This window comes from Carex rostrata, chromosome 1, assembly GCF_964058835.1.
Source record: "Carex rostrata chromosome 1, lpCarRost1.2, whole genome shotgun sequence".
Lineage (NCBI taxonomy): Eukaryota > Viridiplantae > Streptophyta > Magnoliopsida > Poales > Cyperaceae > Carex > Carex rostrata.
The window spans coordinates 3,344,408-3,369,115 of NC_135918.1; the positions used below are offsets into that span (position 1 = coordinate 3,344,408).

Sequence of the window (24,708 nt, forward strand, 5' to 3'; positions counted from 1 at the left end):
GATTGATGAAAAACTACCAAATTTGTAATGACAACTCAGCCAATTTCACTAATCGAGAGCTTTGATTCAGTCAGGAGTAGATAAAACTCAAATCTAGGAATAGACAAAACCCAAATCCAAAAATTGACAAAATCCAAATTCAAACCAACTATATACAAACTTGGCACCGTATTCCAAAATCTAGGGGTAGGCGACTGCCTACTCCTGAATTAAGCTGGCTCCGCCACTGCTTATATGGGCATCTTGCAAATTGCCGTGTTTTTTCTATCTTCTCATGCAAGACCTCTAGTGTATCTAACAAAATATGTATTTAACTAGTGGCGAAACTAATATTATACAGGAGCAAGCATTTGTCTACTCAAGAATTTTTTTATTTTTTATGGATCGGGTCTTTTTTGGACTTGTCTACCCTAGCCCAGAGCCCAACAAATCCATCAAAAAAACAAACCCTTCGCTTAGGGGTGTCAATAACACCCTTTTATCCGTTTACCCAATCCATACCGTATTGAAAAAAAAAAGTATCGCTAAGATTCTTATTTTCTAAACTTATTGGGTATGGATAAAGATTTTTTTTTCATTATCTAAACGGGTAAGGGTCAGATAAAACTTGTTTCGTACCCGTTATCCAATCGAATAATTATAATATATATATATATATATAGAGAGAGAGAGTAAGGCTACGCTACTTCGCGAATTAAACGAGATGTTTTAATTCGCGCTCATATCTCTAGTTTCAAAGTCCAAATAGCCGATCCAAACCGTTAGATGTTTAATCTATATTATAATGTGCTTGGATACCAAATTTTAAAGTTTTTGAATTTTTTTTCCTATTTATTAAGATTGTTTGAAAATCGCTGTTTTTTAATGGTGCAGAATTTTAATAAAAACAGCGATTTTCAAACCATCTTAATAAATAGTAAAAAAATTTCAAAAAATGTAAAATTTGGTCTCCAAGCACATTTTAATATATATTAAACATCTAACGGTTTGGATCGGCTATTTGGAATTCGAAACTAGAGATATGAGCACGAATTAAAACAATCCGTTTAATTCGCGAAGTAGAATAGCTTTACTCTCTATATATATATATATATATATATATATATATTATGTATATTAATGAGCAATTAATATCTATTCTCCAACTACTTTTGATAGTTGTGTTGCACTTAATTAATTATTAAAACATGTATATATGTATGAAATGTTGTGTTCTAATATTTTATTAAGTAAATAATAAAAATGATTATTCTATTAGTATTGTATGTTTTTACCCACTGCTGTTTCGTTATCCGACAACCATAACAGATAAAGGTAGAATACGAGTAAGATAATTTGTAACGAGTAAGATGAATTGTGTTTTATATTTTCAAATATCCTTTTACATGTGGTAGTTTTGTTAATTAAAATATCCTTTTATTCGCGATTGATGTCATTTTATAATAAATATCCGAAGAAACTTGAAGTAGAAACCTTTGTGTCGTACATAGTGTTGTAAACTTGTAATTGAACGAGGTGGCCTTATCTAGCTCGACTTAATTTCAATTATTTTAACGGGCATACTGCAAATAGGCATGTAGTTAATTTTACGCATGTACTAATCTTTCCTCTTTTGGAGCCGCTGGGGTCTACACAGTAACACAGCATCCATCCAATATTCCAATGTAACGATATATGATGCCCATAAGAATATGTTGTACGAATCATAATATACATGTAGATGAGGGTTCAAATGCCTCCATTTTTGGTGCCTCCATCATGCCTCTATTTTTTAAAACTTTAATAACTCAAAATTTAAAACTTAAAAAGTCAAAATAAAACCGTTAGATATGTTCTATGTTATTTTCTCCATGTGCTCATAAAAAATAATCACATTTCAATTTTGTTTTTATGTGAATCAATAAGTTCAAAAATCAACGTCTAGAAATCATCCACATTAGTGCAATTTTACAAGTTCTTGATGACAATCGAAATATAATTGAAATGTCATAATTTTTTACACGTGCATAAATAAAATGATGTAGATCATATCCAATGGTTTTATTTTGACTTTTAAGTTTTAAATTTTGAATTATTGAAGTTTTTAAAAAATGGAAGCATGATGGAGGTACAAAAAATGGAGACATTTGAACCCTCCTCATACATGTATATATGTATGTGTCCATTGGATTCTCAAACACGACTGAGGCTTGAATATTTTCGTGCTGTGGTTTATAAATTAATTTTATTGCATTTATTTTTTAAATGATTTTTAACTGCTTGATTTTATACTAAATTAATTTTAAAGTTTAATATTTTTTATATATGGACACATCACTTGTTAAGCTCATAAAAATATAAAAATATTTGGTGAATATAAGAACACCCTAGTGCTACTAGATCTAGTTGCATAATCCATATCTTCATTTAAAATTGCATTAATTGCATTGGGGGAATGAGATGCTTAATATTTTATTACACAGGTTCTTCAAGAAGACACAATTTCTGAATAAATCTATTATAGTTGTTTAAATATTAAAATAAAACGGTTAGATATGAACTATATTTTTTTTATGCAATAACTTAAAATTAAAAATTTTAATGTCAAAATAAAATTGTTATGTAAAGAATTAGCATTTAATCTAGTGACAAAGATAATGCTCTCTATGTGAGAGGTCACAAGTTCGGTGATTTGACCTCCAACTTTACTGGAAAAAAACTGTTATTTACCTTTTCTGCACAATTTTTTATTACACAGTGTAACTAAACATGATGTTTAATAGAAATTGATTATATGCCTTCGTCTAAATATTTATCATGTTTAATCATTAATTGTTACGTATATAAGTCAGGAAATTTATTTAGTTACATCACATATCACTTCACTATGTAAAACACTAGCCACCTCGAATATTCTATTGGTCCCACTTTACTAAACGTAATATTGTCAATTTATCATGATGTGACTAAACATGATATTTCATAGAAATTATGTGCCTTCTCTGTACAATTTTCTTCTAAATATATATTTTTATCATGTCAGGTCATTCATTAATTGTTATGTATATAAATTACGAGCTTATCTAGTTGCATTACATATCACTTCACTATTTAAACACACTAGCTGCGTAAAACAATAGACGTCGCCTCGAACATTCTCTTGGTCCCACTTCAGATAGCATTTTATCCGTTTCTATCAAATTTTGGAACTAATACGATATTTAGTAACTGTATCGATCAATGCTCACTATCTAAATCGCTTATTGAGATTGCAACTTGCAACCATTCATTTATATATTATCCCGAATTATTTCATTGAACAGAGACGCCTTATGTACAATAAATTGCCTCCTGTTGGACCATCTTCTCAGCCTTAACATATTAAATAAAGGGAAAACGAAAATAATAAGTTATTTATAGTTTAGGAATAATACGTAATTCACAGCAGTATTGGTTTTTTTTTTTTAAATAGAACCTATTTTAAATATTTCAACGGAACAAGTATCATTGATTTTATTTTGATAAAAAAAAAACAGCTCCACTGATCTATGGAGCAAATGCATTTTTGTCTCCACTGATCCTAGAGATGTTTTTAAGAAGAAAAAAACAATTTAATAGTGTTTGTTCAGTTGAAAATATTAAATTTGATTCTATTTAAAAAAAATCCACTATTGGTTGATACATAATTTTTTCGTATAAAATGTTAAAGGTTCGAAATTAAATTTATTGTTTTTTAGAACTTTGACGGAAGCTATAAAGGTTATATTTCTAAATAAAAATATTATTTTTGACCCAATCCGTCTTGACATAACAGACTAAACATGACATATATATGTTGGTATATATAACATATTCAAATTTTATTCGTTATATATATATATATTTTTTAAAAGTAGTGGAACTTTTCATTTGAAATCAAAACAATCGAGAACAAGTACTGAGAAACAACAAAAAAATTAAACAAAAGACAGCTAAAACAACTAAGAAAACAAACTCAGTAATCTAAAAGATCCCAGTCCATTCTATTATCATCCTCATCAAAACAGCACCAGACATTAGAGATAAAAGAGTGTCACGTTCAAAATGATCCTTGGTTAGATGCAAAATGGGGTCCCGATCTTCCTGCTCCTCCTGTACCACCGGCCCCCTTGAAACTTGACAGTAACACCAAAATGTCCACTTATGCGATCCATTCGTTTTATATTAACACAAATTTTGAAAAGCTTCTGTTCGTTACAGGTTTGAGCTAAATTAGTTCAGATTTTAATCCGACAGTCCAGATTCAAACTTAAACAGTGAGGTACATGGTTTCCATGATTTAAAAGAAAGATTCCCTTCACTTTATGGTTTGAGATTAACTTCCAGTCACTTTGGGATTCGGACTAGCGCAGGAGCAGTATTATTGGGCTTTGAGATTCGTGTCAAGTTAAAAAGAATGATTCAGATCCAGTAATTATAAAAGATTTCCTATTACGGTACCGGAGATGATCTGAATTCTATGCACCTACCTAGGAAGCAATGAACTTTTTTTAAATAAATGGAAAATATGGATCCGCCCGCCACTTTCAATTTTAGCAATTTAAAAATAAAATTTTGAAATAATAAATTATCAGATCAGTTTTCAAGATGCCAAACCAAACTCTATGCCACCTACTAGAGATGTGTAGAGATATCACAACTATTCCAACTTGAACGATTATGATGGGTTAGAATTTCATACTTTGAATTCGTAATGTCTGAGATCAATAATTGACCAAGAAATGAATTCTGATTGATGGGAAAGTCAACAAATTAAAATAGGGGAATTTCATGCATACCCCGCAAAAACTTCAAAATTACGTATTTCTTTCTCTAAATTTTAAAATTACGTATTTTCTCCTCTAAATTTTAAAAACTCACAAATTTATCTTTTTATTGTCTTCTATATTAAAACTCATTCTAAATTTATAAAATATCTATTTTATCCTTTATTAAAAGCATAAAACGTCCACCGAACTTAAATTTGAATCATGAAGGGCTCTCTACCATTCGAACTGCTTTAAGATATGTGCATGCTAGATCAACACGAATCTTGAAGCAAACACGCATAGATATTGAACCGACATGCACATATGGTGCGCGTGTATCAGAATTGATTTAAGATCCGCACATGCTAGATCAACACGAATCTTGAAGCGAACACGCACGGATATTGAAGTAACACAGATAGATCTTAATGCGATGAGCGCGGATTGGACAGTAGACGAACCCTTCAGATTTAAATTTGAGTCCAATGGGCATTTTATGCTTTTAATAAAGGGTAAAATGGGTATTTTATAAAATGGATAAATTTTTGAGTTTTTGAAATTTAGAGAGGAAAAATACATAATTTTAAAATTTAGAAGAGAAAATACGTAATTTTAAAGTTTTTGAGGGGTATACGTGAAATTTCTCCAATTAAAATTTTACGTATAGCCCTCAATTAAATAAATTTCACTTATAACTAAACTAAACTAAAACAATTAAATAAATATACATATTTCAAAATAAATAAAGATTTCCCATAATTAATCCTATACAAACAAACAGGGCTTAGAAATATGAAATGATTAATCCTTTTAATTGGGGCTTAGAAATATAATAAATGAATGGTTGCAAGTTGCAATCTCAATAAGCGATTTAGATAGTGAGCATTTGTAACATTTTGTAAAGTACGTATAAGGAATAAATAACTGAAAGAAATATACAAAATGTTTGGAATGTATCTTTTAATAAAATAGGTAACAATTAACGAACAAATAGTATTTTATGAATAAACGAGCAAGAAAAATTAAGTGAAATTAAAGTGAAATGTGAACAATGGATTATATAAAAATATATTTAACCAAGATAAAGTACATATAATGAGATATTTAGAAACAAATATTTGAAATTTAGAATTGACACAAGATGAATGTTATGGAAAACTAGTACTTGAAAATATTTATAACTTTCTTTTAAATATTTGGACTCATTTGCAATGTTTGAAAAATTAAAGGACAATTATGTGAAAATGCAAAGTTAAAAATAAAAAATAAAAAGAGTAGGATGTGCGGCCATTTTTATTAATAACCCAAAAAAAAAAGTTTTTTACAAAAGTAACCCCAAAATCTGAGTTTTTTCAAATATAACCAAACCGCCAGGGATGCTGGCGGTCCACTTCTATAGCAGATCGCCAGGGACATGGGCGGTCTGCTAGGGACCAGACCGCCAGTGTTCTGGGCGGTCCGCTTTTTTTTTTTTTTTTTTTTTTAGAGATATGATTTTTTTATATTTTTATTTGTGAAGTTTTAGTTTTTTTTTTGCTTAGGGTATTTGCCAAAAAATTAATTAGAATGTTTAAAACATAAACAAAATTTTTACTAAAGAACTGGGAGTTTAAAATTAGAACAATTATAATATTAGTATGAAATTTCGAAACAGTCAGACCTAATCGAATTTTGAAATTTATATCTTATACGGCCATTTTTATTAATAACCCAAAAAAAAAAGTTTGAGTGATGTCGTAACTCTTTATAACTTTCAATTGATTTGTCAGTTGGATATCACAAGTCTAAAGATAACACTAATTAAGGACTTGGCTTTGATTCAAAAAATTTCAAGCTCTGACAGCTTGTTGATCTTCTTCTCTATTTTTATGGTACTAAAACAATAGTTTAGAGATACTAAAATATGTTCAAACCTCAAATTAGATCTCTGTCCATGCAGAAAGCACCCTAGACTGACCTCTGGTATGGTACCAAGTCCAAACTCAGCAGCCAAGCACTAGGCAAAAGCTGCTGGTATAGTGTAATGCACTAAAAACATTAAATTTGACCTCTGTTGGTAAATCAGCAAGTCTGGACTGATACAGGGACCAAACTGAAAAAAGTTATTACACCAGCATGTAGAGCATTAAAAAATACACAGAATTGATACAAATTTCAATTTATTTGGATTTTTCTATAATTAGACAACATGACTTATAAATATATCAAATGTTTTATTTTTTGGCAAATATGATGCAATATGGTCCTGCGCATGCTTCACGAAAAGGGGCGTAACTTTTGATCCGTCCGTCGGATCGGGCTGAAATTTTGACATGAGCTCCACAACCCCAAATCCAAGCTAACTTATTTTCCAGCCCGATCCGACCGTCGGATATAGATTTTTCGAATTTTCTTTACAATTTCAGAGTTTTTAGGGTCTTTTCGTGCATCATTTACTGTTTTGACTTTGCACGATTAAAGTTTACTGGTACAAAATAATTGTTTGAAATTTGGGCATAAAATAATTGTTTTGTGACTGATTGTTTTGCATAAAGTATGTGTTATAAGTCATTTATGCATATGAGATTTATGATTTTGTTAATCACCAAAGTGGTCAAAAATTAGAATAATCATTTAGTGCATAAGTGACATAATGATTATTGATAGAAATTGCCAGTTATAATAATACATAATCATTTAGACACGTTGTAATTTCAGAAGAAAAATATAAAAAAAAATAGACACGTTATAATTGTATAAGACACGTTGTAATTTATGTTTTAAACATTCTAATTAATTTTTTGGCAAATACCCTAAGCAAAAAACAATTAAAACTTCACAAATGAAAATATAAAAAAATCAGATCTCTAAAAAAAAAAAAAAAAAGCGGACCGCCCAGAACACTGGCGGTCTGGTCCCTAGCAGACCGCCCATGTCCCTGGCGGTCTGCTATAGAAGTGGACCGCCAGCATCCCTGGCGGTTTGGTTATATTTGAAAAAACTCAGATTTTGGGGTTACTTTTGTAAAAAACTTTTTTTTTTGGGTTATTAATAAAAATGGCCGTAGGATGTGGCACTAAGGCCACGCGGCCCCTGGAGAGTGATACACCCTCACCTTAATTCCCTTTTAATTAAGGGGTCATCTTTCTCCCGTAAATGCAAGAAAAAGAGAAAAAGAAAAAGAGAAAATAGAAAGAAACGAATAAAAGAAGAGAGGCTTTCTTCTGTTGATAAAATTTCTATAATGAATGTTCTTCCTCTCTCTCAACGCATCTAAAATGATTATTGGTATTTCTCTCTTGCTTGGTTTTTCTCATCTATATATATGTCTTGATTATAACATCTGAAAAGTAAACAAGAAAGCCTTGGTAATATGCAAGTTGAGTTCAAAGAATTGATAGCACCGTGTTAGGATTTGGTTCACTTGCTTTGCTGGCCATGATACAGTTGTGACATTAAGGATGTTATTTAGACTATGGTATTGATCAGTAGCAATCATTCTTTGGTATATTGGTGCATAAACTTTGAGTTGCCAGTTCTAATTGCAAGAAAAGAATAAATAAGGATAAAATCTATAAAGTTTCTATGCTTGAGAAATATTTCCTGTCAGAGGGTTATATTACAAAATGAAGAATTAATTAGTAAATAATGCTATTAATTAAAAGTAAATAACAGATACACGTAGATTGATTACTAGTGTATATATATGTGTGTGTGTGTAAATTGTTTAGTAATAATAATGATGTAAGACATAATGATCAAGAAAATATTATTATGCTATAGGCATTGATAGTGTGGAATGAAACTTGACGGGACTGTCCGAAACAATCAATGTACAAGGATTGATCGCTATAATTGCCCTACAATATCAGGTGCGAGGTTATTGGATTAGTCTGAGATTCATAACTAGGAATTAAATCGTAACTCGCTGTGCATTTTGAATATTTGATTGACTGCATTGATTGAACTGTTGCATCATATGCATATCCCAATACAACTGAAACTGAATTACAGGTAAGTCCGTTGACTGTCATGTTGATATTGTTTATCGATAGCTTGATTCTTATTGTAAATGATTGATTGAGACCACAGTGACTGAATTGAATGAATATGAAATATTGTAATCCTTGAACCTCCATATAGTGGAGAAAAATGATTAATATATCGTAAAGTCTAGCTAGCTACTAGACTTTACTCCAGGACCCTTATGCGCATATGGTGAATGGCCCCAACTGAATCCAGTACCGGTTGGATAGGGGATATTGAATAAATGTGAATTGTGACTGTAAGACTAATGAACTATGGTAACTGTCTTATCATTGATTTTCTTTCTGATAATGACAGTATTGTGATATTGATTCCATATTGTTTCCATTAATCAGATGTCGGGATAGTTAAAACGGTATAAGCCCTGACACGACATATACATGTTATAGTATCTATTAGTGTGACCGGACTAGAAATTGTAAAGTTAAGAAACCAAACGTTACCAGACTTAGTGGTTATAAAGATTAAGTCCCAAACATTACCATACTTAAAGTATTAAGAGATTTTGACCCAAACCATTTATTCTGATAAGATTCTTAGAGTTCTGATTTAATTATGAAATATTTGTTGTTCAATTGGATATTGTTATTGAGCATTTGTATTCGTTATTATAGAACTGAACTGATAATTTCTCGTGCGGTGATTTCATTCTGAATATGGATTTCCTTCGAATCCAATAATCTGAGTGGCAATCAGCACTGAGAAATAATTTATTATTTCTCACTCGTTTCCCCTTGTGGGCTACAGGTTTATTATACGAAGATAAAGAGCGCTTCCGGGTAATTGACAGCAGGGCCACCTAAAGGTATGGGATTTGAGTTTATTATATCTGACAAGATGCAGAGAATATATCTCTAGCATCATCCACTATAAAATGTCAGATAATTGTTGTAAATAAATTGGGATGTGGGAATAATAATGGATGCTATTGGCAATGCATAAAAAGATCCATGCCCAGTGTTACGTATATTGTTATGGTAAATAGGCGCGGCTGCATCGTCGCACCTCCGGATCGGGGGTGTGACAGCATTGATACAGTTACTAAATATGGTATTAGTTTCCAAATTTGATAGAAACGGATTAAATGCTATCTGAAGTGGGACCAAGAGAATGTTCGAGACGACTATTGTTCGAGGCAGCTAGTGTGTTTAAAATAGTGAAGTGATATGTAATGCTACTAAATAAACTCGTGATTTATATACATAACAATTAATGACCTGACATGATAAAAATATTTAGACGAAAATTGTCAGAAAATTGTACAGAGAAGGAACATAATTTCTATGAATTATCATGTTTAGTCACATCATGATAAATTGACAATATTACGTTTAGTGAAGTGGGACCAATAGAATATTCGAGATGGCTAGTGTTTTAAATAGTGAAGTCACATGTGATGTAACTAAATAAATTTACTAACTTATATACGGAACAATTAATGATTAAACGTGATAAATATTTAGACGAAAATTGTTTTAAAAAAAAAATTGTGTAGAGAAGGCATATAATTTCTATTAAATATCACGTTTAGTTACATTGTGTAATAAAAAATTGTGCAGAGAAGGTACATAACAGTTTTTTTCCAGTAAAGTTGCAGGTCAAACCACCGAACTTGTGATCTCTCACATAAAGAGCATTATCTTTGTCACTAGATCAAAGATTGATTCTGTACATAACAATTTTATATATAGAGAGAGGTTGACTACTCTACTTACATAACCATATGAGGGTATATGCTTATAAGTCATTTTTTCGTTTTTAAAATCCAAAAAGTCGATCTAAACCGTTAGATGTGATCTCTATATTGAAATGTGCTTGGAGACCAAATTTTACATTTTTTTGAATTTTTTTTTACTATTTATTAAGCCACTTTGAAAATCGCTGATCCAACGGTGGCTTCTGATTTTACTGTTTTGTTAAGCCACTGTTGGATCAGTAATTTTCAAAGTGGCTTAATAAATAGTAAAAAAATTCAGAAAAATGTAAAATTTGGTCTCCAAGCACATTTCAATATAGATATCACATCTAACGGTTCAAAAATGTAAAATTTGGTCTCCAATGCAAGCCCCACTTTCTGTCGTACGCTCTCCCTATCGCTTCTCTCGCAACTCAAGCTCCTTTAAACCCTGTCGCACGATCTCGAGGCAACCTCACCTCGAATCGATACGGTGATAGTCTTTGTTTCTCCGCTTCACAAGGGATCTAAAGAGCAAGTATGTTTATCTTCCCTGATTCCAAAAATGCAACTAATTTTGCATGAATTAGTTGTATTTTTAATCAATTTTGAACTTCGGGATTTAGTAATTTGTCCTCTTTTTCAAAAAAGAAAAGTTTTTGAAATTTTTGATTTAGAACTATATAAAAGCTTCACCAATTAGATTAATGAGGATTAGTTAGAACTTAATTAATTTCTGCTTGAACGTTATGTTTCAAACTTAAAAAGAACATTAAAGACATAATTTGGATTGCTATCAGTTTAGTCTGAACTATGAAGGTTAGGTCCAGCCTAATTAAATTGCACTTAGCTAATCATGCCTGCTAACAGGGGCGGAACTCGACTTTGAATATAGGGGTGGCTAACCGAATAAACATGATATTTTAAAAATATTTAAATTAAAATCTATATAACATAAAATATTAATTGTTTAATTTCATAAAAAAACACAATAAATAAATAACTAACACTAATAAAATAATCTGTTTATCAAAATAAAAAAACATAACATGTTCATATATATTTTTATAAATTTAGACATATAAAAAGATATGCCATCTTACATTCATGTCCTTTAAATTTTTTGTATTATCATAGAGGAGGCTGAATATACATAAAATACAAATTTTATGTCAATTTTTATATACTTAATAAAATTTTTTGAAAATATTGAGGGTGGCTTAGCCACCTCTAGATTACCTTACCTTCCGCCCCTGCCTGCTAATAGATATAAGTATTGGTTGTAAAATAGGCTCAGTATAGAAAGCTTCATGATCTCAGTTTGTTTGATACTGTATTTTGCTTTAATGTAAACAATTGATGATTTATGCAATGACTTAATTAGATAACATGTTATTCGATTGATACTAGTTGATGCTGATTGTAGTTTCATTTTATGTAATAAATTCAATTTGTACAATCCATTTCTTATGTTTTGTGATTATTTAACTAGGTCAATTGAGTAACGAGAAATGTGGACTTCCAATTTTTGTTTTGGAGGTGAAATTCTGAGATGGTTATTGAAGAATGTCAACTTGCTGGTTTTGTTGAATAGCTAGCTTTTAGTTGATTCAATTGTGTTATATTGCTAACATGCAAATGCCCTTTCAACTTGTTGTTGTTTTACTTTATTTTGATTTTCTGTTGGGTTGAATTTGCATTACAGTTTACTTTATTTCATTTGTAATTGAATGTTGTACTCTTTGGGATTAATACTTAGAAAGAATGTATGATGTATGCTTGTAAGAATTTTTAATGTTATATATAAAGGATGAATTATGTATTTTTTTTAATTGTGGTGTTTTCTGTGATTAATACTTTATAAGACAGTGGTACCTATGCTGGTACAGTGGGTGACCAAAAACAGTCTATTAGAAATGGAAAATTTGGTACAAGGGTGCTTGTCATGTCATGCTCTAGCTGTATGTGTAATTTGAGGACAATATGGGACTTGTAGCTAGGGTTTTAATTCAGTTTTCTAATAGACTGTTTTGGGTATGTATATTTGTGCTAAAAAACAATCTATTAGATAGTTTTCTAATATGAAAATCGGTTACTGCCTGCTGAAAATTCGTTTTCTAAATTCTTCCAAAATTGAATAAAAAAAGAAATAATTTTTTTCCAGCAATAAATGGTAATTGTTTTTCCAAATTACAATTAATATGCAATCAAAATACTACTAGTGATCAACATATATAAGCCAAGTGCATTAAGCACTTCACTGGTGTCCAAAACAGTTCAATAGACCAGTAATGAAAACCCATACAAAGCTAATAAAAGGCCAATTTGGTAAAATCAACTTCACAGTTAAATAAAGTACATCAAGACACTCAAGAACCAAATTTTACATTTGTTGGATTTTCTAGTCATTTATTAGGTATTTTCAAAGTTCACATTTTCAAAAAAATAAAACTGAAGTTTTTCTGCATAATTTACCAGACTGCCCCCGCATACAATCACCTGTTAAACATAGTTATAAAACTAAATTTTTTTTGGAATTTAGCATGTATTTAGAATAGGATTTCCTATACACTATCATAAAAAGAACAAAAATTATGTAGTAAATCTCTCTAAATTTGATTTTAAAGTTGGCTTATCAGAAAAATATGATAATAAAACAGTATCTAATGTAAACCTTGTGCATCCATGATGCTTAATTTCTAAATATAAATTTTCCATTTCTTAAAAAGATACATTAATTCTGAAGAACAATAATTAACTCAAAATCATTTTACAAGCGCACATTTAGAATTATAAACTATACTAATAGTGTACCAACAAAAAATTACAAAAAATATTAACAAAGTAAAGTGTACCAACACACATTCAAGTATTACATTCATCTCATAAATTGAACTGTTGAGGAGAATTGAACGTTAAAAAACTGCAAGTAAATCTAATAAAAATTATTACAACACATATTCAACCCAACAACACACATATTCAGCCGGACTAAAAATCAAAATAAAGTGCTTACAACCATATTAAGTAAATTTCATATAACACATTCAGAAAATTATATTTACACAAGGATGGACTTGATGGCACAACTCCTTGCATAAGTATTACATCCGTCTTTTTTTCCTTCTTGCTACTTGCTACTGCACCATATATGTTGGCACAACTTCTCTTGTCAGAATGGGCTTGATGACACAGTTCCTCTTAATTTCCTCAAATAATACACAAGCAAAAAAAAAATTACAAAATAAAGCCCCACCAAACTAGAAAATTTCCTACTATAACTCCTCTTGTCAGATTATACCACCTTTTAATCTACCAAAAAGAAATAATAAACTCACTGAACCACTTCTTATTCAATACCTTGAAAAGAAAAAACAAAATGATTATGTGCTCAATTGGTTCACATTTGTCAAATTGAAATTGAATATGGATGCACACTAATCGGTACATGGTACTAGTGCCAAACTATACCAATTGTAATCTCTTCCTAAGTCAGTACCCATAAAAGATCAACTATGCACTTAAGGATAATTTGGACTTAATCAGTCATATGTAGAAAATTAAGTTGTATCTGACCTAGGGTTTACTGAAACTTTTGTTTCAAATTCGTGCAAAAGAAAGAGAAAAGTAGAAGCACCTGGTACACATTGATTTTGACAAAAGTTTGGAGGACATGAAATATGAGGTATAAACATAGAGTTAACAGTTCTTAAAATTTCTGACAAACAAAAACACACGAAATTTACAAAAAATCTACGAAATTAGTAGAAGAGCTGGAGAATAGCACGGAGGAGACAACCTTACCAATAGCAACAAGATTTGTTTGTTTCACGACACAACATGATCCCAATATATAGAGATTCGGCTTGTGGATATGGAGTAGAGAGCAAGAATGATGTGGAAACAAGATCTGGAGAACAATCTATCCGGGGCCGGTGAAGACGAGCGCACAAAATAGGCGCGGGACCGGAGGGGCGACAAGGGCAAAGAGCCCCGAGGCAAAACCCTAGCGGAGGAGGGAGAATGGAGGGAGGTGGGGGGGTACTCTGGGAGGGGACTTTAGAATAACAGAGCTTTTGAAACACATTTTTTTTCCATCTCCGTCAATTCATTTGCAGCCAGCGCTCTATCCTGGTGCGCGAAATTTAAAGCAATCCGATGGTTAAAAAGTTTGTAGCAAAAAACTGAGTTAGCTATGGGTTGCATGCTAGCCAATTCCTATATATATATATATATAGAGAGAGAGAGAGAGAGAGAGAGATGGGCTATGGTGCATTGCAATGCATGGAGGGGTTTGTGCATTGGACCATAAATCTAAAATTCAAAATCCAAATGACCGATCCAAACCGTTCATCTTGTTCTCCATATTAATATGTGCTTGGAGACCAAATTTTACATTTTTCTAAATTTGTTTACTATTTATTAAGTATTTTACAAAATTGTTGATCCAACGATGGATTAACAAAACAGCAAAATTGTTGAGCCACCTGTTCCTTTCCCTCAGAGGCTACCTGAACCAGAAACATGTTGCGCAGTCAATGTGGAGGATCAATCGGCTAAGGGGTAACTTCGCGAGGGATACATGAGATCAGTTAAAAATTACCCTGATTATTTATCTGAGTTGCAGGTTGAAACAAACGAGTTGGAATCAGTTTATGGAGCAGATTTGACAACTGTTGACCTGGGAGAACCTGGACGTGGGCCACATGAATCTCACGCGAGTCGCGTGCCATGACCTGGACCTGGAGAACAAAAGGTGCGGGTCGGACGAGGTTGATCCGAAGACCTTACACGAGTCGGACAAATCTGGCATGGGCCGTACCAAGGCAAAGCATCCGACTCCTGAGCTCAAGCCTCTTCCATCCAACCTCAGGTATGAGTTCCTAGTCCCAGATAAATCTTGTCTTGTGATCATAAGTGCAGATCTCAAACCCGATCGGACTGCCACGCTCTTGGAGAAATTGAAAGCTCACACAGGCACGATCGGGTGCTCGATCATGGACTCGAAAGAAATCTTGTGGATTCTCCTGATGCAAGGGTTTGATCGCGTGGTCCGTGTACCACAGAAGTGGGCGCTTCCCCCATTGCCGCCTGATCCACCTTCCACCAATCAGTGAGGCGCCCCTACCTCTTCCCTCACTCCATGTCTAGTTAGTTTCCATATTTTCTTCTATTTTCTTTTTCTTGTGTGAATTCAAGCATTGAGGACAATGCTTTATTCAAGTTTGGGGGGTGGAATAGAAGAAAACTGTATCTACATTTAGGTCATGTTTATTTTTCAAAAATTTATATTTTTCAGTGATAAATTTGCGTGGTTGCTTGAATTAGGGACTTTTGTGAAAAGTTTTGGTTGTGTTTGGGATGACCTTGAGAAATTACAACTAACCCCATAATTGATTAAAGAACTGATTAGGAAGGGATGTTTTGAGAACTTGAAAAGATGAAAACTTGAATTGTATCGAAAAGTCATTTTGAAACTGAATTGTGCCTTTTTAATAGAGAAATGGAGATTTTAAATAAAGAAAGATTGGGATATCCACTGGTATGAAAGAATACCATTGGATGTGTGTATTTATGGTGTATGCGAAAATAAAAAATATATAATAATAAAAAGAAAAAAAGTGATGAAATAAATCAAAAGATGGAGAAAATAAGAGTACTGGCAATAAGTCCTATTGGGCGCCTTTGAGCTCGTCTCCCAAACTTAGAAAAGAAAAGAACTTTTGCATATATCAACACACGAAGTCCGCAACTTTCTAACCTAAGCTTATTCCAAGCTTAGAGGGGCAAAAAGGAAAAAATCACCACAAATGAGGGCATAGTTTCAGTAAAAGAATGAAATATTGATCAATTCGGGTAATTAGCTTTGCAAATATTGAAACATTTCATAATTTGAAGTTTGATTAGTCAATTTGTGGGATGGATAAAAATTGATCAAGAAAAGCCTAAATTATACCCAAAAGGATTCTTGGGATTCTTAACTATAGCAAACTCACGTAAATTCTTCACATTTAGAATTTAATCTGCATTTAGGAAAGCCAAAATCCAGCCTGATACCTAAGTTGGGATTTTTGCTTGAGGACAAGCAAGATTTCAGCTTGGGGTACTCATTTCTCATTGGGTAAAGAAAGGTGCGTCATCTAGAAGGTCGCGAGCCCCGGAGACGTAAGCGTTAGTGCCGAACTCTGTAAACAACTTTTGTGTCAAGTGTCTTTAAACTCTACTATTTACTTTACATTTAGTTTAGGACAAAGTTATTCTAGTTTCCGCCAATAATAACTTATAGACACGTTAGAATATTATTACTTAGACCAAAAATATAAACAGGCCTATTCCCCACCCCCCCCCCCCCCCCCCCCCCCCAAGGTGCCTTTGGGACCAACACTTACAAACTATTTTTTTTTTACATATTTTAGAAAAAAAAATTATCATTTTTAATTATAGATAGGTAGAAAATCACTATTTTTAAATGGTCTAGAATTTTTATATCAAATGATATTCTATATATCTAGAAAATAGTAAAAAAAATATATAATTTTTTTTATCTACAATTACAAATAAATATATAAAGATATTGTTAGATGGTTCAGATCAATTGTTTGTACTTTAAAAATGAAAATACTAATCAATTTAGGAACCAATCCGTGCAGTACCATAGCCTCACTCAATAATTTTTTGAAATATTTAACTATTTATTTTAAAATAATTAATTAATTATTATTAATTATTAAATAAATATTGTAGTCACCTCTCAACTGCTTGATTGCAGACATAGTACAGGAACAAAAAATTCATTCAGGTCCCGGGCTGCACAGGCTAATTAAATTGGTCCACAAGGCCCCAACAGCATATATATTTTTTCTAGAAACGCTTACTTCTTCTAAAATTTCACAAATTTTTTGACGTAGTCCAAATGAAGAAAAAAATGCACAAAACAAAAATTAAAAATATGAAGTGGATAATCCCATACTGAAATTATAGTTAATTATTTTATTTTTAGATGGCACCGGATGACCGGAGTGAGCCAAATATATATTTTTTTGGAAACGCTTACTCCTAAAATTTCACAAATTTCTTGACGAAGTCCAGATGAAGAAAAAAAAATGCACAAAACAAAAATTAAAAATATGAAGTGGATAATCCCAGACTGAAATTATAGTTAATTATTTTATTTTACCGTATGACCGGAGTGAGTCAAATATATTCTTTTTGGAAACACTTCTTCTAAAATTTCACAAATTTCTTGACGAAGTCCAGATGAAGAAAAAAATGCACAAAACAAAAATTAAAAATATGAAGTGGATAATCCCAGACTGAAATTATAGTTAATTATTTTATTTTACCGGATGACCGCAATGAGTCAAATATATTCCTTTTGGAAACGCTTACTTCTTCTAAAATTTCACAAATTTCTTGATGAAGTCCAGATGAAGAAAAAAAATGCACAAAACAGAAATTAAAAATATGAAGTGGATAATCCTAGACTGAAAATTATAGTTAATTATTTTATTTTTAGATGGCACCAGATGACCAGAGTGAGCCAAATATATATTTTTTTGGAAACGCTTACTCCTAAAATTTCACAAATTTCTTGACGAAGTCCAGATGAAGAAAAAAAATGCAAAAAACAAAAATTAAAAATATGAAGTGGATAATCCCAGACTGAAATTATAGTTAATTATTTTATTTTACCGGATGACCGAAGTGAGTCAAATATATTCTTTTTGGAAACACTTCTTCTAAAATTTCACAAATTTCTTGACGAAGTCCAGATGAAGAAAAAAAATGCACAAAACAAAAATTAAAAATATGAAGTGGATAATCCCAGACTGAAATTATAGTTAATTATTTTATTTTACCGGATGACCGCAATGAGTCAAATATATTCCTTTTGGAAACGCTTACTTCTTCTAAAATTTCACAAATTTCTTGATGAAGAAAAAAATGCACAAAACAAAAATTAAAAATATGAAGTGGATAATCCCAGACTGAAATTATAGTTAATTATTTTATTTTTAGATGGCACCGGATGACGGGAGTGAGTCAAACATATATATTTTTTGGAAATGCTTACTTCTTCTAAAATTTCACAAATTTTGTGACTAAGTCCAGATGAAGAAAAATAATGCACGGAATGAATCCTGCCAGCCAGGGAGGGAGAAACTTAATTAAAAATATGAAATTATAGTTAATTATTTATTTTTAGATGGCACCGACCGAAGTGAGCCAAATTTTAAAAGAATCAATATATAATGCGAGAAGCATCAATTTTTACTTTTTTTTAAAGTTGTATATTGTGACTTGGAACCATTGGTCTTTTAGCGTTACTTTGCCGATAACTGATTTACTGACACAACATGCTTTCGTCTTGCAACGCGTCTATCGTTGTAATAACGTTGTTGTAACATAGACCAACTCATCTAAATTAATTCTGTTTTTCATTTCCTTATTTTATATATTTTCCTAATTTTTGCACGGGCCCACAATCGTGAGACCCTTTCTAAAAAAAAAATTCATGCAATGGTTTTATAAACTAATTAACCAAAACCTGTAAAACTGCTTCATCAATGCAATTCCAAACAAGAGCTTGACCCTTATTCTGTTATTCAAAAACACGCTGCTGTAAAAACTCCACTTACAAGTCATATATAACACTCTTCCAATTGGTCAATTAAGTTCCGTTACTCAAAAACACGTTGCTGTAAAATTCCAGTTACAAGAAGCCATACATAATATTCATCCACTTGCACCATTTGAATTTAACCATCTAAACCATCCAGTTTAACTGTACCTTTACAAGTACTAGCTAGTAGTACCAGCACCTATAAATAGCCCCCCATTCATTTCTCTTGACCATAACAGATCTTGAGTCTTGACCATATATATAAAAAGAGGGAAGAAGGAAAGTAATATCAAACATAAGCAATACTCCATACGAAACAAAGAGAAAAGAGATCATGCCTTCCCTTAAGAGAATCATAGGTGTAAATCAAGCCTCTCCGTCAAACAAGCCCCAAAAGGAATCATCTGATCCGGATATATTTTCATCATCGCTCCACGATAAATCGACAAGACACAAGAACATGGAAGATAAACCTTCAAAAAAGAAGAACGTGGAAGATCGGATTGCATGGCTTCAGTCTCAACTGATAGGCAAAGGCTTAGAGTTCGAAACACCGTTTGGAAAACGCCGTCTCACTTATGCTGATCACACTGCGTCAGGCCAGTGCTTGAAGTACATCGAGAACTATATAATTCAAGAAGTTCTTCCTTTCTATGGTATGATTTTTTTTTCTTGAGCTCAGATTCATTATATACACCATTTTGGTTGAGTCGAGTTAATTATTTCTAGTCGGCGGTGAATTTAGAAAATATTGTTGAGGCTCCGTTCAGTATGTTTACCATGCTAGAAGTGTAAACATGGGCTACTTCTGCATGCAAATTTTTCCATTAAGATAAATTTTGAGCAACCCTTTTTTACAGTCGGATGTCTCAGTTACATACATACAATGGCTACGCAATGTGTAGGACCTAAACCTATTATACCGGTGCAGTGTCGCTTGCACAATCAATTGACTTAATTAATGCAAAAAGGTTAAGGTTAACATCAACATAAGATCTCATTAATTGAATGTAGTTGAAGGGACATTTTTGACATTCGTAAAACACACCGAAGTTCACATGATCGATAACTCTCTCCTTGTGTAGGTAACACACACACTGATGACAGTTACGTAGGAGGCAGGACGACATGCACGGTGCAAAAAGCATCATCCTACATAAAGTGGTGTATGGGGGCAGGGCCCGATGACGTGCTCCTCTTCTGTGGGTCCGGCGCGTCAGGGGCCATTAAACGCCTCCAAGAAGTGATGGGAATAGCCGTGCCATCCATCCTTCGAGACCGAGTAGTTAAAATGCTGAGTGAGCGAGAGAGATGGGTTGTGTTCACAGGGCCATATGAGCACCACTCAAATCTTCTTTCATGGCGAAATAGCACCGCAGAGGTGGTAGAAATTGGATTGGACAAAAATGGCCTTCTCGATTTAGAAGAATTGAGGTGCAAGTTGGCTAGCCCAAAGTACACAAACCGACGACCCATGTTAGGTTCATTTTCAGCTTGTAGTAATGTCACTGGGATTAATGCCGATACACGAGCCATCGCACGGCTTCTCCATGAACATGGTGCCTTTGCATGCTTTGACTTCGCTGCCAGGTAATATATATATATATATATATATTTTTTTTTTCCTTTTTTAGGTAACCCTTAATGAAGAATCGTTGTCTATATATAAATATATATATTGTTATTTATAATGAATTGTAATGTCGTGTCCCAGTTTTGATCAGTTTCCTCGTCTAGTCGATAACTTAATGACATCGTAACATCAGTTCTAAAACAGCGCAAGTCTTAATTTAGTCTCTGCTATTAATCAACAAATTTGAATAACAATGCAAATTTTATTATTGTCATGGAACCATCCTTTTCAATAATATCATCAGTTGGAAAAAATAGGAGATTAATTCAATAAAATAGGAAATATATGTCATAGTTCAGTTTGACACTCAATCCTATAGTCAAGCCAATAAAATTTTCAAATAAGGTGCCAGATTGCACTATTCCTGAAAGAATCATAATATTCCTCCCAGACGTGCATGTACGCAACAAACACAGGCTATATATATATATATATATATATATATATATATTGATTCACACAATAATTAAAGAAATTAATGCCCTCGCCATAGTAATTAGAACTAAGGCAGTTAAAGACATCTCATATTCCCAATCAGGGTTTTCATGCATCAAATTAAATTGAAATGAGAGAACAACTTGACTTTCCAAATTATTCAGAAATGTAACACGGTTTGTTATTATCTTTCACATGATCCAGGGAACGAGATAGGGGCAGGAAATTCCTGCTTCTAGAGTCACTTTTAAAATTTATTATCTTTCACATGATCTAGATGGGGCCGGAGTCACTTTTAAAATTTAAATACTTGATCTGGAGCCCACTCTGGACCTATTGTTAGTGACTCTAGGAGCAGGAATTTACTACCTCCAGAGATGCAGGAGATTCGGTTCTATACTTGCTCCTTACCTAACTCTCAAAGTCGAGGCAAAAAATATATAGCTATCGCCTTATCGGCGAGAAAATTTAGTATAGATGAAGTATATATATGGGTCCATTAAATCCATCCAATTAACACGAAACGATCTGTCATGTAAATTAATTATTTAGATAGGAGGGACATTCATGAAAATGTTTTCTATCTTAATTTGTTCAGAATGTCATTTATCTACTGAGCCAAATGTTCTCAATTCTGACCTAAGCATATAATGTGAACCTATGGTTATAGACTTATAGTTGTCAATAAATTAAATAGCAAAACTCACCGCCATTGGTAACCCAGAAGGAACTTCACTACACGAAACCATTTATTTATTTCAATCACATTATCTATTCTTATTTGTATTCTTACAATCAACAAATAGAAAAATCATCTTCTTCCTATTTGAAAGCGAGAGAGTCTGACTTTATTTGTTTATAAAGAACAGACTTTTCTTCTTCGAAGAAAATCAGTTCAAGTTTCTAGGAACAACCATATCTTTCACACGTATTCTTCATTTAATTAGTGATTTTGGTTCTCAGAACAACGCGCGCGACTTGAAGTTCTACAAACTCTTGTCATTATTTTATTTCTGAGAAGTGGTCATTATTTCATTTTTCCTAAGAAAAGAAATTGTGAATAGTATATTGATGACCCTTATTTGACCTGCCATCTATGACTGTGGACAACCACACAACATTCACTAATTTTTTTTCTTTCATTCTAAACATGACACAGTGGGCCATATGTGGAGATAGACATGAGGTCAGGGGAAATGGAGGGATATGATGCAGTATTTCTTAGCCCGCATAAATTTGTTGGAGGCCCAGGATCTCCTGGAATTTTACTCATGAACAAATCTCTCTACCAGCTCCAATCTTCACCACCTTCTTCCTGCGGCGGGGGCACCGTGGCCTATGTCAATAGCTTTGATGAGAAGGTATATTCACTTATTACGATTCATATTTTTCAGTTGTTTAATTAGCTACAAAGACTAAACATGACAAATTTTTCTCAAAGTTATCCGTTCAAAAATGGCGAAAATTATAAGATTTATCATATATATACTACAAACAAAATTATTCATCATATTTCAAGCAGCTAAATGAAATGCATGAGTTAATACAATTTCAATTTTTAGGACACACTATATTACGATGACATCGAAGAGAGAGAGGATTCCGGGACCCCGCCTATTATACAAAAGGTCCGTGCAGCACTGGCATTCTGGGTGAAGGAATACATAGGGATTGACCTGATCAAAATCTGTGAACATGCTCTTGCTAAAGAAGCGATGAAACGACTCTCAAGAAACCCAAACATTGTCGTCTTGGGCAACACTGAGGTTGACCGGCTCCCAATCTTTTCGTTCTTAGTGTATCCCAGATCAGCTTCGAATATGGATCGTAGTTCTTCAGAGGATGGTGATGATGATTTGATGCATGAGGTGACTTCTAACCAAAGCACGCCACTACACGGACGATTTGTTGCCAAGTTGTTGTGTGATTTGTTTGGTATTCAGGCAAGAGGCGGTTGTGCCTGTGCTGGCCCGTATGGTCACCACTTGCTTGAGGTGGACATAGAGCTGTCCCATTGCATTAGATCAGCCATTAAACAGGTACTTCAAAAAGTTTTGCACTTGATTTTTTTCTCACTTTTCCTTATAGAACCAAAAATGTGATATTTGTTTGGCTGAAGTAACAGCGTCTGCTTTCCAACATTTTCGAGCAAAATTGCAAGGATTTTTTAAAATGGTTTGATTTTTTTTTACAGCTTCTAAGACAAATTATTTCGTGTTGTATTTCATAACAGGGATATAACGGGATAAAGCCGGGATGGACACGGGTCAGCTTCCCGTATTATATGTCAAAAAGAGAATTTACCTTCATTCTCTCTTCGATTGAGTTCATCGCCACATACGGACACCGCTTCCTACCTCTCTATAGCTTTGATTGGGTTACAGGCAACTGGACTTATCGTAATCGCAGTTTCAAGCACCACCTCTTGAATGAAAAGAATGAAATGCATGATAGGTTCGAAAACTATTTAGAATGCGCGACACAAATCGCTATGTCGCTGCCTGAGAGCTCTGCAAGCTGTGGTATACCAGAGGACCTTGATCCCAGCATGATCCTTTTTAGGATATAATTTAGTTAAACGGGTAGAAAATAGAAAAGGCAATAGGAGCAAAGATGGAGAAGAACTTTATTTTTTTTTTGGTATTTCTTTGATTAGTTGCTTAATTTAATTTTGTAAGAGGAAAGGAAAGATATAAGGGTAACCAGTACTACTTTGGGCTCACTTGGATGGTCTGCAAAAAATTGTGGGCTATTTTCAAAATTTTCAATCCAAGTCTGACAAGTTTTGATACCTCTGTTTCTCAAGAAAGCTACAATAATATAAAGAATTGGCGTATTATTATGCTTGAGTTTTGAAAAAATGAGCACAATTGTTGCATGTTCGTATTTTATTTTCTGTTGCATCTTGTAGGAGGTAGTAATTTCATTTGAATTCTCTTTTTTTTTTATTGTAAATAAGGGACCAATCCCGAGGCACCTACGAATTAGGTGTTGGGGTAAATTTTCAAAAGTTCGAGTATTTAAATAAATTAATCAAAATAATTAAAGTTGAAACAGTATTACCTGCATCGTGCGAAACACATTCCTTGAGGATATTCCATATTTATTGTGTAGAACTTGAAATTACCATCAATATAATATGTGATTCTCACACCTTAATTAAGCCACGATCAGAAGAGCAACTCACGATAACTCTGGAATAGCCGCTATGGTAAAAGTGCTTAACTGTGTCAATATCCTTGCCAGAAACCTATGTTGATAATACTGATACCTTCGTAATTAGCAATTTTTGTCGACTTACACTTGGCAGCAATAGTCTTTTTCTTTTTACCCTCAGAGACACTTTCAGATTCCTGTAGATTGAGATCATATGAAAATTGTGGAATAGAATCAAAGAAAGAAAAAGTATTTATTGTTCTCGGATGGAGGGATGTGAACGAAGTACGTACAGAAAGGAGTTCATTTCTCTTTTTTTGCATTCACGGAATGCTAATCAGATATGGATATGGATATGGATTAGAATGCCTAATTACTAATTTCGAGTTGTCCC

The 24,708-nt window shown here is 32.8% G+C and overlaps 1 protein-coding gene and 1 long non-coding RNA gene across 2 annotated transcripts; both read left to right on the top strand.

Annotated features, from left to right (window-relative positions):
• The first annotated feature begins 7,986 nt into the window (after positions 1-7,986).
• On the top strand, positions 7,987-9,620 carry LOC144565093 (uncharacterized). Its single transcript, XR_013514836.1, has 3 exons — positions 7,987-8,033; positions 8,529-8,617; positions 9,540-9,620. It is a non-coding gene; the product is annotated as an uncharacterized LOC144565093 (long non-coding RNA).
• Positions 9,621-19,323: 9,703 nt separating this feature from the next.
• On the top strand, positions 19,324-23,756 carry LOC144552334 (uncharacterized). Its single transcript, XM_078300383.1, has 5 exons — positions 19,324-19,746; positions 20,176-20,680; positions 22,318-22,519; positions 22,721-23,197; positions 23,392-23,756. Exons 1-5 carry the CDS (start codon positions 19,425-19,427, stop codon positions 23,725-23,727), a joined length of 1,842 nt encoding a protein of 613 aa, XP_078156509.1. The 5' UTR covers positions 19,324-19,424; the 3' UTR covers positions 23,728-23,756.
• The last annotated feature ends 952 nt before the right edge of the window (positions 23,757-24,708 follow it).